This window comes from Phyllopteryx taeniolatus, chromosome 3, assembly GCF_024500385.1.
Source record: "Phyllopteryx taeniolatus isolate TA_2022b chromosome 3, UOR_Ptae_1.2, whole genome shotgun sequence".
NCBI classification, from domain to species: domain Eukaryota; kingdom Metazoa; phylum Chordata; class Actinopteri; order Syngnathiformes; family Syngnathidae; genus Phyllopteryx; species Phyllopteryx taeniolatus.
In genome coordinates, this window is record NC_084504.1 from 33481919 (window position 1) to 33500019 (window position 18101).

Below are 18101 nucleotides of genomic sequence, written 5' to 3' on the forward strand. Positions count from 1 at the left end.
CCGAAGGACAAGATGGCCGAAATGAGTTTCCTCCGCAGGGTGTCCGGGCCCTCCCTTAGGCCCGGAAGTGCAAAACAATATAACACGGACACATTTCCATTTCAGAAAACACGATTGGCTATACGGACGCCCCGAACAGCGAGGCCGTCTCAGCGCTTGATGCCGTATCTACAATATATTGGACTCGATCGCGTTTCTTCAACCATCGAAAGATAGATGAGGCGTTAAGGAAGAAGCGGGTTGTGAAAGCGAGGACGCTGGCGAGAATTCCAGGGGAAGTGTGGATATTGGCAAGGAAGCGAGCGAGGGATCTGCCCCGCGTACGGTCGGCTCACAAGCTACGCTTTTCGTCGACGGGCACGTTATACGTTGCGAATATAGTTTGGCATTGATGTAAAACAGCATTTGTTGCTTTACGCACTATTTGGACGGCTCGAAAACCCGGAAATGTATTTTCACTTGTGTGCGTTGTGATTGAATGTAAACTGCGACGTGAAGACGGCGTGCAACGGAGATTAGAATTAGAATAGACCCATCGGCCGCTCTTTGGAAACCGCCCGCCCCAACTGGGGAGAGCGGAGTCCATTTCTAAGTGTGTACTTTTGTACTTAGGTGAGGGAGTACTGACTCCAAATCCACTACTTTTGACGTCGCTTTCCTTCCTTGCTCATTTCTCTTGGATTTATTTATTATGATGAATTTCTCTGTGTTAGCACGTTCGCCTCACAACGGCGAGGTGGCGGGCTCAAATCCGGCCCGGCCTGTGCGGAGTTTGCGTGTTCTCCGGGTGCTCCGCAAAACGTGCGCGCGAGCTTCGTTGACGGCTCAGTTGTGCGCTGTTTGTCTCTGTGTGCCCTGCGACCAGTTGCGGGTGCGCCCCGCCTCTCGCTTGCAGTCAGCTGAGATGGGCGCCGGGACGCCCGCGACCCGAGCGAGGAGAAGCGCCACGGAGAACGAACGAACGAACGAACCGACGATTTGTCCGACTCGCTCGTCTTCGCCAAGCCGAGCGCCGCAGCCGGACGGCCGAGTCTCGGGTCTGCTCGAGGTTTCTTCCCGAGAGCTTTTCCTGGCCTCCCCGGCCTTCGGACGAGTGTGATCTCGGTCTCGGACATGGACCTGGACCTGGACCTGGACCTGTACTTACTCCATGCGGAAAGTGCACTCACAAAAATGATTCAAGCCTTCTTTCATGCAACATATTTATTTTTTGTTGAATGTTCTGAAACAAATCAAATGAACAACGTATACGTGTACTTTTTGTGAAGCTGAAATTTGAAATTTGAATTGTGACCGCGCATTGCAACGCGCTCAGCTTGCTTTCTTTCGACATTTCGCCAATTTGCGGCGAAAGACAGCCGTGATTTCGCTGCCTGGTGAGTTTTGATTTTTGTTCAAATAAGCTTTCCCGAAAGACCGTCAGCGTAGTTGGGCAGGCATTGTGGGCTAGCTAGCGAGCTATGCTAGGTTTAACCGCTAAGGCGGCCTACACTAGAATGGAGTTGGAGCAGGACGACTCGTGTCTGCGGTGACTAAGTCGTGTTTTAACCGCAGAACGTGTTCTGGAAAAAGTGTACACGTACGTACGGAAGCTACGAACGTGAATTATTATCTAATAATTTGTTTTTTTGGCGGACGCCACCTGCGCGCATTCTGTTGACTGTATGCATGACTTGAAAGTTCAGTGACGGTTGTGCTTTACGAACTCATGAAAAATCGCCGTATGAATGCATTTCTAGTCCTGCACTATTCGCATGTCTGTCGTTGGCCGATACCGGCCACCCGTGTGCCTGAGTAGCATCTGCCCCGTTTGCACACTGACTGAGGAGTATCTGCAACATTTGCACAATGGACATTGTCCCAGATGATCGGGCCACTCGTCACTTTAAACCGCATCCACTCCTTGAAGTCTCGCCGCCTTTGCACGATGGTCATTGCGCCGGACTATTGCGAGATGGGTCATTCCGACTGCTCTAAGTGCTAGAGGACTCAATTGCCCCAAAAAAATCAAAGAAATTGTAATGTTGCTTATGGATTTCAGTTTGTCGTCCCCCGTGTGTTGCGTTTGAATGAATTCGTTTTCCGCGTTTGTGTCGTCGTTGAGCCCGCGGCAGCTAAGGACGCGGAAAGGAACACGGCCGCCGCAGTCCTAAAGATCGACACGATCCGAAAAGACGGGACACGAGGAGCCGGAGCATGCGGGAATTGCGATCGAGGGCATTGGAGTCCTGGACAACGCCGGCGGTGTCGTCACGGTGTCGACGGCGCCGTTTGGGCTCATCGGGGCACTTCGTCTCGTCTTTCCAGAAAACCGAAGCCCAGCTCTGAGTTTCTCCGCAGGATCGTTGTGAACTTGAGCTGGACTGATGTGAATCGATTCAGGCCACTTAGTGGACTTATTTGAGGAAAATGCCTTTGGCTGATCAATTATATCCCATTCCACAGAACTACTAAGTTTGAGTTGGAGTTACACAAATAAAAACCTGGATGGAAAACCCGGGACGGCTCGGGTTCGGGTTTGGCGCTACGGAACGTGATTTGAATGGAATGAGTGTACTCCGTCCTCCGTGACGTGACGTGTCCAGCGTGCGCGACGGTCGTGACGTGCGCGTGACCAGGGCGCGCGCACACTCCAGCCCGACTGGCTGAGTGCGCCCTCTGCTGGACCAACTCGTGCGGTTTTGTTTCCATGGAGACGACGACAACAACAGCAGCCGGGTTGAGGGCTTGTGTGGCGTCCGCCGAGCAAAACGAGTCATTTTGTTGATTTTTGTCTCACGTGGTTGACCTCACTCTTTAGCAGCTTTAGCAACAGGCTAGCGTTAGCATGGCGGAGAGCCGCGTGGTTCCGAGCGGGAAAGTTTACCAGCAGCTTTTTGACGATCAGGTGGGTCCAACCTATGCTAATGCTAATGCTGATAATTATCATAATAATACAACCATGATTCATTTGTGAGCAGTTTTGGAGATGAAGTAGTTGAATAAAGTACATGCTAATGCTAATGATGCTAATAATCGCATTTCGAAGTGTGTGAGGATGATTTATAATCGTGCCAATAGTAATCATAAATGCTAATGTTGCTAACAATTATAATACATGCACGCCAATGCCGCTAATATGATAATAAATCATTTGTTGTTTGAATATGATAAACATGCTAATGATAATATTAGATACATGCTCCTGCTGATGTAGTTATCAAGTTATCATATACTGTCGCTAGGAAGACGAGGAAGGCTCTCAAACGCATATTGATAATAGCAGGATAGAATGCTAATGTTGCCAATAACGACAACAAAAACGCGTGTGTGTGTTTGAAGGTTCGTTTGTCCAGAAGTTTGCTGGCTGCACGCAAGCACACAGCAACGACGAGTGTGTGTGTTGCCGACTGTGACACACCGTGCAACGTCACCAGCGGGTACGCGCACACACACAGTACATGCACGTCCAACTACACGCACACGCAGGCAGCAGCAGCACGTTCGTGTGGCAGGGGGTGTTCCGGAATCGAGGAAGACGATGGTGAAGACGCTGACGGCGAAGGCGACGAAGATGCCGAGGAGGTGATCAGGCTTCCCGACACCGTGGGTCAGTATGACATCGTCGCGGTCGGCACGTGACGGCGGCGGCCGACCGACGGCGTGTCTCGGTGTGTGCGTCCAGAGGCCCGTCACGAGTCGTGCGACATCCTGCAGCGCGTCCACCACAACAAGAAGATCCAACACCGCCGAGCCGTGCAGCACGTGCACGCGCAACTCACGCACCTGGCGCAGGTAACGTGCGCACGTGTCCACGTGCGCACGGACACACCTGAACACCACGCGCGCGTGTGTGTGTGTGTGTGTAGGTGTGTGAGGCCCAAGTGAGGACACACAGTCAGCATCTGAGGACGAAACTGCAACAAATCGACGCGTCGTTGCACGGACTCGCACGCGACATGACACACGTGCAACAACGAAGCCTACAGGTACACGACAGCTACGCGAGATTTGCACAACCTCTACACGGCATCTACGCAACAACCCTGAATGTGGAGCGTCACAACACTTACACAAACTCTACACGATAAACACACAGCACCGCTACACAATCTCAGCGGCAACTACACAGCCTGCACGTTTACACTAGCATGTGAAACGTACGCGCACGTACTTGTGTGCGCGCAGGAGGTGTTGTGCGTTTGGAGCTCGGTGGAGGCTCACATGAAGGAGAAGAAGTTCAGCGTGTTGACCTTTGAACTTCAAGTCAACGAGTGCGAGCGGCTGAGAGTCAACCAGGTGATGATGTCGCTTCCTCTTGACCAGACGCTCGCAAGGTTTCCATGGCGACCGCCTTCATCTGTCGCTCTCACTTGTCTATGTGTGTGTGCGATTGTGTCCGCATTTGTGTGTACGTGCGTACTACGTACTGCGTGTCTATGCGAGTGCGTACTGTGTATACTTATCCGTGTGAGTGCTTACGTGTGTGTGTGTGTGTGTGTAGATCAGACCGGTGCTGAGGAGGTACTGCCACCTGCTGGAGAAGATCAACTTCCTGCCTTGCGCAAACACACACGTGCACATACACAGCCAGGCCACGGTAACACACTCAATGACCTCTCGCCTCTGAACCTTGAGCCCAGCCTGTCACTGATGCGTGTGTGTCAGATGCTGAATCAGTGCCTGCTGGCCAACCGTCGCAGCGCGGCGCGTCTCCTGCTGCTGCTGCACGAGGAGGCGCTCCAACAGGAGGCGCTCCTGCGCCTGCAGTGGGAGGAGTCTGTCAGCCTGTGGAGGCGGAGCCAGGCCAGCCACGTGGTCCAGGAGTTCAGGTGGGGGAGCCTAGGCCCGTGCGAGGGCCGGGGGGGGGCGTGTGATGCCGAAAGGTCGTAGGTCATGTGTGGGTCACACGGCAAGTGTCACGTGAAATGTCACGTCGCGTGTGGAGCGGCTCGTGACATTTTGGCACACGTCGAGCGAGTCACGTGTTTAGTCGGTCAGGTCACGTGTCGTCCGGTAAAGCGATGTGCCACGTCACATGCTGACATTGTTGAGTGTCACGTTGAGTGTGTCACCTGTAAGGTCACGTCGAGTAAATCGCGTGACGTGTCAGGTCACGTGGCGAGTGGATCGCGTCACGTCCGTTGACGTGTTGCGTGTCATGTGATGTTTCGAGTCACATGTCGAGCGGGTCATGTGACGTGCCAGCTCACATGTCGAGTGGGGCAGGTCACACGTTGGGGGAATCGTGTGACATGGTTACAAGTCACGTCACGTGGAGCGCTTCATGCGACATTGCCGCTCATAGGTCAAGCAGGTCACGTGACGCGTCCGGTCACACATCGCGCCAGTTAGGTCACGTGACATCTCGAGTCAGCCACATCACGCGAAACGCGAGGCCTTCGATGTGTCCTGGCGGCAGGTTGTCGGTGGCGAGCGTGGACGTGTGGCGTCAGCTCTCCGATCAGCTGACGTTCCAGGAAGTGGACCAGAGCGTGCGGCGTTTGTCCCAACGACGCTGCGACATCGTCACCGGCCTCAGGTAACAAAACGGCCGACCCGCCGCGTCCGAGCTCGCCGTCCGATCGCGTGTCTCTTTCAGCTCCTTGGTCCCGCCCTCCCTCTCCTCAACTCTGGTCTCTGATTGGTTCACGCAGTTGACAGCCGTCAATCAACAAATCGGTAAGTCCACTCACTGTGCACGCACGTTTTTGTGTGTTACTTGCACGTGTTTTCAGGGTTCGCGCCGCCCGTCTGCCACCTCGCCAATGGCTAACTGAAACAGGATGTGGCAAAGCGAATATTGCCCACGTTTGCAGCGCTGGCGCATCAAAATGTCGAAACTCACAAAGCCTTCCTGATAAAAGTTCAAGTGAGCGCGCGTGTGAACGGTTGTTCTTCCGCCGCTCCGTAAAACGCTTCAATGCGTCGGCTAAGCAGTCGGGCTCACGGGCTTTCGGAACGGCGCATCGGGGAAAACGAGAGCCGATATCGCCCGGCGCCGAATTGGAGCACAGCGCACAGGCCGCTTGTCACACTGAGCGCAGGGCCATACGTAGCTAGGCACACTTTGTCACTTAGACCGCTTTGTCCCGCTTTTGAACTCTGACAGCTAAAGTTAGCCGACTAATGTTTACGACCAAAGAGTTAGAATATTATCTTCAACTGAAAAGTTTGAATTTTGAGAAAATTCTGGATAAGTCCTTAAAGGTCCCGTATTTTAGCAAACCAACTTTTTCGACTATTTGGGATGTGAGATTGTCTCTACGGTGCCTCAGTAAACATGTGAAATATGAATTCAAATGGTCCACGCATTCCTGAGTTGTAGACGGTTTTCTGCCTGAAATCAGCTCTTTGGAATTTCTCGAGCTTATCGACGGCACTAGTAATATGGACAGAGCGCGTACGAAATTGGCTCAAGCAGAAGTAGCTGTCAGAGGGGCCTTTTCTAGAAACGAGTTTCGTTGTTTTTTGAAATGAAATTGACACTTTTATTCTACGTCCATGTTAGAGAGTCACTCTGCGGAGGTCGAAATCGACAAAATTTGGGGGCGGGAACCCCTCGCCATTATGATTTTTTTTCCCCAAATCGTTCAGCCCTCCTCCTGATGGATGACGAGCTAGTTTTATCGGGCCCACATCGTTACGGCTCATCGGCTTCCCTCCCAGCGAGTGTGGCTAAAGCCGATGTTGTGGCTAACTACACACAAGTGTGGCTAGGAGATTTTTATCGTTTAGCCACATCGGCTAAGAGGTTTCACGAGCCAGCGCCAACCCTGCGTATACGTGCATGCGTGTTTGTGTGCGTTACGTGCCCGTAACACGTGCACGCGTGTGTCCGTCAGACATGTGTCACGCCGACTTCCTTCATCAGCTGCGGTGTCGTTACGAGCTGATGTGGCAGGATCGCGTGTCGCAAGTGCAGCGTTACCAGGTCAGCTCCTTGTTTACGGCGGTAACCGAGGCTCCGTCGATGACGCGCGCCTTTGTCCCGCAGGAGGCGCTGTCCGCTCTGGAGCTGCCGGAGGAGGAAGTGGGCGACATCGTCAAGTGCCAGCTCATCTCTCTGATCGGACAACACCAGAGACAAGATGAAATGCAGCTGGCCGCCATCGACGTCAGTCTTCGCGCCTCTGTCACGTCGCTGGCGCCTGCCCGCCGCTTGTGTCACGTATCTGTCACGTGCTGTCGCATACTGTATGTCGCCTGTGCGACACGCGACAAATTCCCGTCACCCGTCTCATACGTGCTGTCACGTACGTCACCTCTCTGACACCGATATGTGTCCTCCTATTGGCGGTGTCATCTGCCACATATCTGTAACGCGCGTCGCTTGATGTGTACCTCGTGTTTGACATGTTACGTGATTGACCCGTCTGACACACACATTGACACGTCTTTCTCGTCACGCGCGTTTTTCGTGCGCGCAGACGTGTTCCGACAGCCTGTACCGTGCGTCGGCGCGTCTCAGCAGGCGCGTGTTTGTGGTCATGCGTGCGCTGGCGTCGCTGTGGGAGAAGCACGGCGGCATCCTGGTGGGCCGGGAGGAGGAAGTCCAGCGGCGCCTAGATGAGCTGCGACTGGCGCAGGAGCAACACGTACAGGTGACCGCGATGACGATGACGATGACGATGACGATGACGATGACGACGATGATGATGATGATGATGATGACGACGACGCAGAGGAAGAAAGTGTTCCTGGACGAGCTCCTGGCCGCACTTCGCCAGGAGAGCAGCGAGGCGGCGTTGAAGTCGTCTCTGGAGCAAACCGTCGTCTACCTGCACGACGTCAGGAACAGGTCAGCTCAGCTAATGCTAATGCTAACGGTCGCTCTGGTCGTGTGCCGGTCACATGACAAATAGATGTGACGTGTGACAGTGCACGGGTCACGTGAGACGTGAGCTGTGTCGCTCGTCTGTCACGTATCAACTGCGTCACGATTCGGCGTGGATCGCGGGGCCGTAGGAGTAGCCCGTGGGCCCGATCGCAAATTAGCAGCCAATTTCTTTGGGATGCGATCGTTGGAGAATGTAAACAGCTCTCGAAATGGGAGCGTTCCTGTTGTTGCTGCAGCTGTCGTGTTGTTGTGATTGTCACGTGTCATACGCGAGGCACTCTGTCGTGCGTGTCACCTGGGCTGCCGCTTCCTGTGTGCGTGTGCAGCTGCGGCGAGTGCGTGACGGACCAGTGCGCCGTGTTGGACCGCCTCCCTCGCACCTTCGTGGACGAGCTGCTGGAGTTCAGCCGACTCCTCAGCGACTTCTTCCACCTCGGAAACTCCTACACCCCCGTAACCGTGCCGCGCACACGCACACGCACACACACACACACATACACACACACACACACACATGACACGAGTGCATTTGTGTTCCATGATGATGATGATGATGATGATGATGATGTCGCTTGTTCTGTTTTCTCCCGCAGAGTGCAGAAGACCTGAAGAAGCTGCCGCCAGTCGATGACATCATCACCAGCAACGGTCAAGGTCTGTCAGTGTCGCATGATGATGATGTCATTACATCATCTGCTCTTATGCACTCTGAACTGCCGTGCGCCTGCGTGCATGTGCGTGCGTAGAGAGTAGTCAAGAGGGCGGGACAATAGAGGAACAGCCAATCAGCTGTCAGGATGATGTGGCGCCTGAAGACTCTTCTGAGTCACTGGCGGAGGTGAGATCAGCTTGTAATTGGCTGGCTGGAAAGAGTGTAGTGTAGAGTGGCGTGCTAACGTGCGCGTGCGTGTTCAGGCTGAGTCGTCTCTTCTGGATCTGTACGACCTCAGCAGCAAGGTCAATTTGACGTCATCGAGGGGCGTGTCCTACACCGGCCCCGCCTTCAGATGCCCCGCCTCCGACCTCCCCGGCAACATGAGCAAGCAACAGGAAACGCACCTCAGCACGTTTCCTGTCGAGCTTCTCATGCACGCGCTTAACAGGTTAGCATTTAGCATGGTGTGCTAATCAGCAAGATTAACATTGTGAGTGCGTGTGTGTGCACGCGCACACGTGCAGGATGCGCATGTGGTTCCTGGATTACGTGGAGCAGCGTTTCCAGGATGTCCTGACGTCGGCAGTCGCCACGGTGACAGACAGGAAGGAGGCGGTGCGTGCGTACCACGAGCTGCAAATGCAGCCGCTTGACCCGCAACATGTCAAGACTTGCATCTACATCCCACGCATGGGTACACACGTGCACACGCACACATTGTCGAGCATGATTAGCAAGTTCACTAGGATGTGTAGCATTAGCAGGTTGATTACCATGTTGATTAGCAAGATTAGCATGATGAATAATATGAATAGCATTTTGATTAGCACCATGAGTAGAATGATTAGCATGTTGGACAAGCATGCGTGATTAGCATTTGGATTATCATTAGTAGCATTAGCGAGTTGACTAGCATTAGCAGGATGACCAACATGTTAACTAGCATAACTACAATGTTAAATAGCATTGGTAGCATTAGCAGGTTGACTAGCATGATTAGTATGTTGACAAGCATTAGCGGGATTTGCTAGTTGAACTAGCATAACTACAATGTTAAATAGCATTGGTAGCATTAGCAGGTTGACTAGCATGATTAGTATGTTGAGAAGCATTAGCGGGATTTGCTAGTTGACTCGCATCAGTTGCATTAGCAGATTGATTAGCATGTCTACTACCATTAGTAGGTTGACCAACATGTTGATTAGCATGTTGACTAGAATAATTAGAGCATTAAATAGCACTGGTAGCATTAGCAGGTTGACTAGCATTATTGGCATGTTGACAAGCATTAGCATGATTAGCTATTTTACTAGCATGAATAACATTAGCATGTTGATTAGCATTTGTAGCAGTAGCATGTTGACCAGTGCATTCTACCTGATGTGCGTGCGCGCGTGCAGCCGAGCTGCAGCTGCACAAGCGGCGCGTGGACGCTCACTGCCAGGAAGTGTCCGACGTGCTGACTTGCTGCACGGCGGCGTTGCAGCAGCTGCAGGAGTCCACCAACGAGAAGAACCGACAGCTGACCGCCACGCTCGGCAAGATGGAGGACAGCGTCCTCAAAACGGACGGCAGCAGACGGTAAAAAGAAACACTTGAGGATTTCCTGTGCGTGTGTGCGTGCGCCACATCCTGTGTGCATGTGGGTTTCAGTCTGGAAGCCCTCAGCGCCACCCTGCAGGACTGTCTGGACGAGCACATCAAACACACCCAGCGCTTGCACTCGTCCTTCCGGATGTCGCTCCAGCTGCAGATGGACGAGCTGAGAAATCGGACGGCCCGTCTCCTCAGATCGTTCAGGTGCCCGCCACCGCACACGCGCGTTGTTGTCGTGTGACTTTCGTCCGTCTCACCAGTGTCACGCGTTTGACGTGATTGGCGCACGTCACGTCGTGCCACATGCATGTACAGTTCTGGGAAAAAAGTATTGGCCCCCTTCTCAAATTCTCCTTTGCTTCTTTATCAAGTCTCAAATTTTTAAAAAACAATAATCCAATCAAATAATTGACTGTCAAACTAATGGAATGGAAGCATCTTCATGCTAACACTCAATGGAAAACCCCATTGACAAGCGAGCGAACATTAGCATTTGATCGTGGGAGGGATTTCGCTTCAAATAACAAATATTCCCACACAAACGCTGTAGTAATATATCTCCACAGGTAATATAACAATACTCACGAGCATATATGCTTCCTATCTGTGCAAAACCAGTTGATTAAAGTTCTAGGGCCACTTTCTCCTTCTGCTCTTTTTCCATCTTACAGAAACGCGTGGCTGTATTCATGCATCGCACGACACTGCCCCCGAGTGGCCAAGGCAAACGTCCGCTCGCAGTTCGAGCACAAATTGGCATCCACTGTTTTCCAGGATGAATTGCTAAAGTTAAAATGACCGTATGATGTTTTGACTGCATTACAATGGATGTTTTATGTGTTATTTTGTACAGAAGAGGGTTTTAATAGTTAAATTAGTGTGCTTCTTAGTCATTTAGAGTGAAATTGGTGTGGTTCTTAGTCGTTTGCCGCGTAAGCGTGCCCTCGGACGTCATTGACCCCGACTAGTACCGATAAGGGAATCGCTTGAAAATTCCACGGAAACGGTACGTTCAGGACCGGTTCGCACCGATTCTCGGTTTTCGATTCCGTCCTTATTTCTGTCAGCTGTGTGCCACTCGCACGTCACGTGACTGCCGCGTGTCACGTGCGAGGCGTGACTGTCACGTGACTTGCGCCTTTTGTGTCAGCCGTCTGCCACGTCGATCACCTCGTTCGCGCGTGCGTCCGGCAGGCTGTTCAGCGAAGGAGGCGACTACACACGTCAGGAGGTGAAAATCTTCCAGCGGCGTCTGAAGGAGGAAAGTAAACGCATCAGCATCACCGAGGAGAGCGTCTACACGGACCTGCACAACCTGCAGACCAAGACCTTACAGCAGGTCTCACACACGCATCCGGGCTTCGGTGGACTCGAAGGGCTCAGAGCGGAGGAAATCCGCATTATCTTGGTGTCCTTTCGGAGACCCGCGTTTTATAAGTGTGTGAAGCACTCTCGAGTGCTCGTGTGTGTTTTTCCCAGGTGAAGGCGGCGTCGGGGCGTCTGGAGGAGAAGCTGTGCGTGCTGCAGGCCGAGGTCAAGTTCATCGAGAAGATCGAAAGGATCCTCAGCAGCACGCAAGTGGAAGTCAAAGCAGAGGTGCCGAGCGCAACTGCGTTTTTCTTTACCTCGGCCGACTTTGAGTGACGTCACGTGCTCGTGTGCGTTTAGGCGGCGAGCAGCAACCAGCAGGAGGCAGTCATCAGCGCTCGCTTGGAGCAACTCAGGAAAACTCTGGAAGAAGAACAGGTCGACCCGCAGCGAGGCCATTTGCACAATCGCAAGCTTCGTCCTCGGCTCGCTCTGTGTGTGCGTGTGTGTGTATACCTGTGTATATATACACACACACACAAAGTGGAACCTCTATAAAACGGACCGTCGGGACTGAACAATGTGTCCAAAGATAGTTTCCGTTTGGCACTTGAATTGCCGTTGACAATCGGAATCAGAATCAAAAAAACACACAAGGAATTTGTCTGCGGTCGTTGGAGGAGCCGCTCGAGTACGACAACAGACGGTCGATTGACGGAGAACGCTTTGGAGACACAAAGACATTGACAGAAAACAGTCGTCTGGTAATGCTGGTAAAAAAATAAAAAATGTGACAATTGCGCTCTAGTCCTCTAGCACTTCGAGCAGTTTGAACGGCTAATATTGCAATAGTCCGGTGCAATGAGCATCGTGCAAAGGCGCCGAGACTTCAAGGAGTGGATGCGGTTTCAAGTGACGAGTAGCGCGATCATCTGGGACAATGTCGATTGTGCAAATGTTGCAGAGACTCCTCAGTCAGTGTGCAAATGGAGCAGATGCTGGTCAACAACAGATATGCAAATAGTGCAGCGTGGCGAGACGACGACAGTGAGTGCCCGAGTAAAATAGAATTGGCCCCACAGAAATGGGACAATGAACTTAGTCCGTTCTATGGAGGTTCCACCATGTTGTGTTAACTGTGTAGAGAGAATGTCGCCACGGGCGGCTGTCCATACCGCACATATCAGAAAGCGCCCGTCTATGAGTGCATGGGTGTGTGTGTGCGCTCACATGCATTCATTTGTGTGCGTGTCTGTGGCCACGTGTTTGTGTCTGTACGTGTGTCCGTGCACATGTGTGCTCGCGCAGGTGTGCTCAGATCAGGTTTTCGCCTCGTTGGCCGCCATCAGCGAGGACCTGAGGAGGCGGAGACACTACTTGGACGAGGAGAGTGTGGCGCCGCCCACCGTGTCCAAATCCAGGAAGCAGGTGTGGTCGGCTCCGCCCCCTGCCCTGCTGCAGCCCTGTCGCTCGGGGGGCAACATCATGGAAGACCCCATAGTGGGCGTGGTCAAGTCGCTCAACAGGTGCGTGCGTGAGTTTGCGCGCGTGTGTCTAAGCGGGTTCTGCTCTGACCTCTCCAACATGTCCGTCAGGTTCTGTGAAGGTACTGACTCCGCCCCCTCCACCGTGGCAGGTGGGCCGCCATCTTGAAAAACAGGTCGAAGTTTGTGTGTGCAGGTTAAAGGTTGAAAATGCGTGTGTGTGTCCATGTGCAGGTCGAAGCTCTGCCCAGCGCCAGCAATCGCCAAGACGTAGTGAATCTGCTGGTGTAGCAAGGTACACACACACACACACACACACACACACACACACACACCCATGTTGAGTGTGCGCGTGTGTTGTTTAGGTCGTTCAGGACTGACAAAAGGTTCCAGATCTTTGGTGCCAAATCAGAAGCAGATCCCAATCCAGAGTGAGTTCACATTGACACTGGACCACATCGCATGTGATGATGTCATCATCTGCCTCACTTCCTGTGTGCGTGTAGTTGTTACATCTCCGTCGTCAACGCAATACTGAGGAGGACTCATCAGACCCTCCTGCTCGTGGCCAAGGTAACATACGCACACACGCACACACACTGGTTTGTGGCAGTCGCGTGCGTGCCCTTACGGCGTCCATTTTGTCAGGACTTCTACCAAAGTCAACGTTGCGGCGGCTTCCATCGACTTCCTGCCGGTCTCGACCAATGGGTGGAGAACACGCAGCAAAGGCTTCTGGGACATCACGAACACGCACGGACGCTGCTCAGCGCCAGCAGAGAAGGTCGTACGCGCCTCCCGACTTGCGTCATTTGATGACATCATCCTTTACGCTGCGCGTGCGTGTGCGTGCAGCGCTCGAGCAGCAGCAGTGCGTGTTGGGCGACATGATGCGCTCGCTGCCCGCCACGTTGATCCGCACCCACGAGAAGCGGCTAGGGGCGGAGCTAAAGGAGGAGGCGGGCCGAGTCCGCCGCTCCTTCGAGGAAAACATGGCCGCCAGCGAGGGGGAGAAGGTATTGCCGTGGTGACCGTGTTAGGATGGGATGCCCTCGCCGCATTTCATGACTGTTAGCATGATGTTGATTGATGAATTAGCATCAGCACCAGAATTATGTCGATTGATGGATTGTGTCACGTGACCCTTAATTAGCATTAGCATGCGGTTTATTGACGACGGACTTGTGTGTGTGTCGCGTCAGATGGCAAGCGTGACGGGTCTGCGCGTGTCGCTCTCGACCAACGAGATGGAGGCGCTGCGGCGCAACGAGGAGGCCCGGCAACAGAGGCTCCACGACGCCATCTTGGGGTCGCATCGAGAACTGCAGGTACGCGCTCAGATGCCGGGGTGCTCAGTTGCGCGACCGCTCACTGCGTGCGTGCGTGCGTGCAGGAATGTATGCGACGTAGAGGGGAGGAGTTTGTGACATCACTGGCGTCCCTCACGGAACACCTCCTTCTTCAGATGGACCAACTTCCTCTCCCAGGTGGGTCACATGACCAGCATGGATACGTGTGTAGTTGTCTGTGTGTTGTTTGTGTTAAGTGCATGTGTGTGTGTCAGATTTGTGTACTTTGTGATGGTGTTTTTGTATGCATATAGTTTGTGTGTGTTTGTTGGGTGTCGCAAGTGTAGTTTGTTTCAGTGTGTGATTTGTCGTCGTTATTGTGTCGTTGCCATGGTGACAGTGTTTGTGTCATTTGATCAGAAGTGACATCGCAGCCGACGTCAGAGGACAGAGACGTCACCATGGAAACCACACAGCAGCCATGCAGGTAGCGTGTGACCCTTGAACCCACGGCTGTCACATCCTGTCAAGACCTTCGCAGTAAAAGCCTGTTGTTGTTGTGTGTGTGTGTCAGGACGTGGTCAGGAATCCCTCACATGTCGCTTCCTGCCAACACGTCCTCTTCTGTTACCACGGCAACCACCGCCACCATCACCACCACCAAGTGCACTCTGGGACATCTGGCTGTCATCGAACACAGAGACGCTGCCGCCAAGGTACACGCACAAGAAAATGACACTCACGCGCACACATTCTTTTACGCGTGACGACACACACGCACACACAAAAGGAAAAAAATAAACTTCAATGATTTTAGCAAATGGTTGCAATATAACAAAGAGTGACAAATTTAGGGGGGTCTTGAATACTTTCCGTACCCACTCTAAAGTGAAAAACACACACGAAGTCATGGTCATTCATGTGTTTGTGTGTGTGTGTGCGTGCGTGCGTGCGTGACAGCGTTTCGAACAGGTGTTCTCGTCACAGTTGTCGCATTCCCATGCCGACAAACGGAGACGACTTAACGAACTGCAAAGCTGGAAGACGCACTGGAGGCTGCAGATACACAGTCTCACACACTGACACACACGCAAGGCAAACGGATGTCTTTAGAGCATTTCAAAACAACAGACAGCTAAGAAACATCGTACAGTGCAAGAGAAAACATTTAAGAAAAATGCAAACACATGCACGCTCGCACACTGATTGGCTGTTGGCTGTGTGAGGTCATCAGTTGCCAATAAATCAAATGATGAACAGAATGAGTCCAACTTTTATTGTGTGAGAAAGCGTTCGGCCAGTCAGCGACAAGCCGACCGATCGGCGCCGCGCGTCATCACGTTTCCACGGCGACGTCGACAAGCGCTTCATTTTGTGGACGGAGCGCAGCGGCTGCGAGACCAGACGCAGAGACTCCGCCCCCTCCAGCAGCTGACTGTGCAGACGGAGCACAGGTGGGCCACGCCCCCCGCGACATCATCAACACAACAAAGTAGCCCCACTCTTCAAGGCGCTAATGTGGCTAGCTGGGTGCGCTAACGCTCGACTAAGCCATACACATGTAGACGACACGTTGAGCACGTTCAAAACAAAAAGCTCCGACGACCTTAGGACGAGAAGCCTGTCGAGGGACTAGAACCTTCTTTCGAAGCTAGAACCCTCTGTGGGCACTAGCGAACGGCCGAAGTGCACGCGTACTGACCTTATGGACGAGTGCGCGCGTGTGGCCGTCTTGTCCGGGTATTCTGACGCCATGTTGGCGTTTTGCTTCATCGCCGTGATGATCTCAGCTTTGCGTTTTCGCAACGCACGCACGCACGCACACGGTTTAAGTATATCTCGTGTGTGCGTGTATGTATACACAGACCCTAACCCAAAAAAATTCCATGGAAAGGTTTATTTATTTCCATAAGTCCATTGAAAAAGTTCAACTTTAATAGATTATAGATTCAGGGCCACGGCATCTCAATAAGATTCTGGTCAGGAATCCAAAGTCTTCATTTTGTTTTTCTTCAGCCATTCAGAGGTGGACTTGCTAGTGCGTATTGGATCATTGTCCTGCTGCAGAACCCGAGTTGGTTTCAGCTTGAGGTCACGAAGAGAAGGCCGGACATTCTCCTTCAGGGTGCCTCGGTAGACAGCACAATTCCTGGTTCCAAGTCTTCCAGGTCCTGAAGCAGCAAAACAGCTCCAGACCGTCACACTACCGCCACCGTATTTTACTGTTCGTTTTCTGAAATGCGATGTTACTTTCATGCCAGACGTAAGGGGACACGCACAACTTTTGTCTTGACAGACCACAGAGTATTTCCCCAAAGTCTTAGGGATCATCAAGATGTTGTTTTTGCTCTGGTGGAGTCATGGACACTGACCTTAACTGAGGCAAGCGAGGCCTGCAGTTCTTTGGACGTCGTCGCGGGGTCTTTTGTGACCTCTCGGATGGGCTCTCGAGGTCATTTTGGTCGGCCGGCCACTCTCGGGAAGGTTCACCGCTGTTCTGTGTTTTTGTCATTTGTGGATGATGGCTCTCACTGTGGTTCGCTGGAGTCCCAAAGCTTTCGAAATAGCTTGATAACCTTCTCCACACTGATAGAGCTCAAATACTCATTTGTTCCTGAATTTCCCGAGCTCTCGGCATGATGTCTAGCTTTTGAGGATCTTCTGGTCTACTTGACATTGTCAGGCAGGTCCTATTGCGGCGCTTTCTTGATTGCGGACAGGTGTGGCGGTATCGGGCCTGGGTGCGGCGAGAGAAGTTGAACTCGGGTATGATAAACCACAGTTATGTTTCGGGGGGAGGGGCAGACACTTTTTCACACGGGTCCATGTAGGTTTGGATTTCTTTCTCCCTTCATAATCAAAACCTTCCTTTTGCGTGTGTGGTTTGTGCCTGTTAGTGGATGTGTCGTGTGTGTGCGTATGTGTCGTGTGGTGTGGTTTGGTGTGCCTGTTAGTGTGTGTCTCACTTGCAGCTGCCGAAGCTCCGCCTTCATCCTGCACACGCTGCTCTCGGCCCTCAGCGCTCGTTTCTATCCCAAAAAACAAGAGCTTTTTTTTTTTTTTTGCATATTGGATTTCTTCCCACCTGAGCAGAGTGACTCTCTCACTGGACGAAGTATGAAAGTGTCGATGTCATTTGAAAAGAACCCCCTTGGTTTTTGTCCATGAACGCAACGTCATTACGGGATAATGACGAAGCTCCTCCTCCGGCGCCTCCGCCCTGCACGCAAGGCACGCTGACGTTTCGATCGCTCCGCTGAGCTGTCGCCCGACGGGCTGACCTTCGGCCGTTTGCTTCCGATGTTCTCCGAAGCTCCGAGATGGCTCCCGTCAGAGAGAGACGTTCTCCTCGTGGAGCTGCGCACACAAACACGCGTACTTGCTCTTATTGGACAAAGTTGGACCATAAAAGAACAAAGGAAGAAATGAGCGGATGGCGAATGAAGATCTGGATCAAAGGATGACTGAGTACCCGGCGCCGAAGGAGGCGGAGCTATCCGCGACAGACCGGAGGCTCTCCTGATTGGCCAGCCGGAAAAAACAATTGGAATCATGTTTACAGTATGGACAGTGGAGGAAATAATGCTTTGATCCCTGAGCGATTTTGCAAGTTGACCCGCTGACGAAGACAATTGCGTTATGTTCCAAAGAATGACCTGAGCCTAGTCTCGATCCTCACACACCCCCCACACTGACGCGTCCTCGTCCTCGTCCTCGTCCTCGTCCCGGTCCCGGTCCTTGGTGCGCAGGAACTCCCGGAAGGAGAAAGGGTTGAGCTCCTCACCATCTGGGGAGTCCAGCAAGAAGTTTGGTCCACGAAACGGAGCCTCCAGCAAGTTTCCAAGCAACCAAACATTTGAGTGCAAAAACACAAAACCAAACGTCGGCGCGGCTCCCGCGTGCGGCCATGATGACGCCGCACCGATCATCGATGAGCGATCGTCGCCCGT

At 52.6% G+C, this 18101-nt stretch overlaps 2 protein-coding genes across 2 annotated transcripts; one reads left to right on the forward strand and one right to left on the reverse strand.

The window, feature by feature from the left end:
* Positions 1-2568: 2568 nt before the first annotated feature.
* ccdc180 (coiled-coil domain containing 180) lies at positions 2569-15413 on the forward strand. Its single transcript, XM_061768826.1, has 36 exons — positions 2569-2887; positions 3322-3419; positions 3495-3589; positions 3665-3774; positions 3849-3968; positions 4168-4278; positions 4484-4579; positions 4648-4811; positions 5402-5521; positions 5582-5661; positions 6825-6913; positions 6977-7096; positions 7410-7583; positions 7665-7780; positions 8146-8272; positions 8413-8473; positions 8566-8657; positions 8735-8922; positions 8999-9168; positions 9875-10055; positions 10128-10274; positions 11265-11409; positions 11550-11666; positions 11739-11816; positions 12687-12904; positions 12974-13014; positions 13097-13157; positions 13228-13293; positions 13369-13435; positions 13511-13646; positions 13718-13878; positions 14065-14190; positions 14256-14349; positions 14572-14638; positions 14726-14867; positions 15112-15413. The coding sequence occupies exons 1-36, from the start codon at positions 2828-2830 to the stop codon at positions 15232-15234; spliced, it is 4161 nt and encodes a 1386-aa protein (XP_061624810.1). The 5' UTR covers positions 2569-2827; the 3' UTR covers positions 15235-15413.
* On the reverse strand, positions 15352-18080 carry LOC133474974 (uncharacterized). The gene is made up of 5 exons (XM_061767201.1): positions 17819-18080; positions 17264-17535; positions 16968-17180; positions 15854-16041; positions 15352-15586 (listed from the first exon to the last, which is right to left on the reverse strand). The coding sequence occupies exons 1-5, from the start codon at positions 18078-18080 to the stop codon at positions 15397-15399; spliced, it is 1125 nt and encodes a 374-aa protein (XP_061623185.1). The 3' UTR covers positions 15352-15396.
* Positions 18081-18101: the final 21 nt, after the last annotated feature.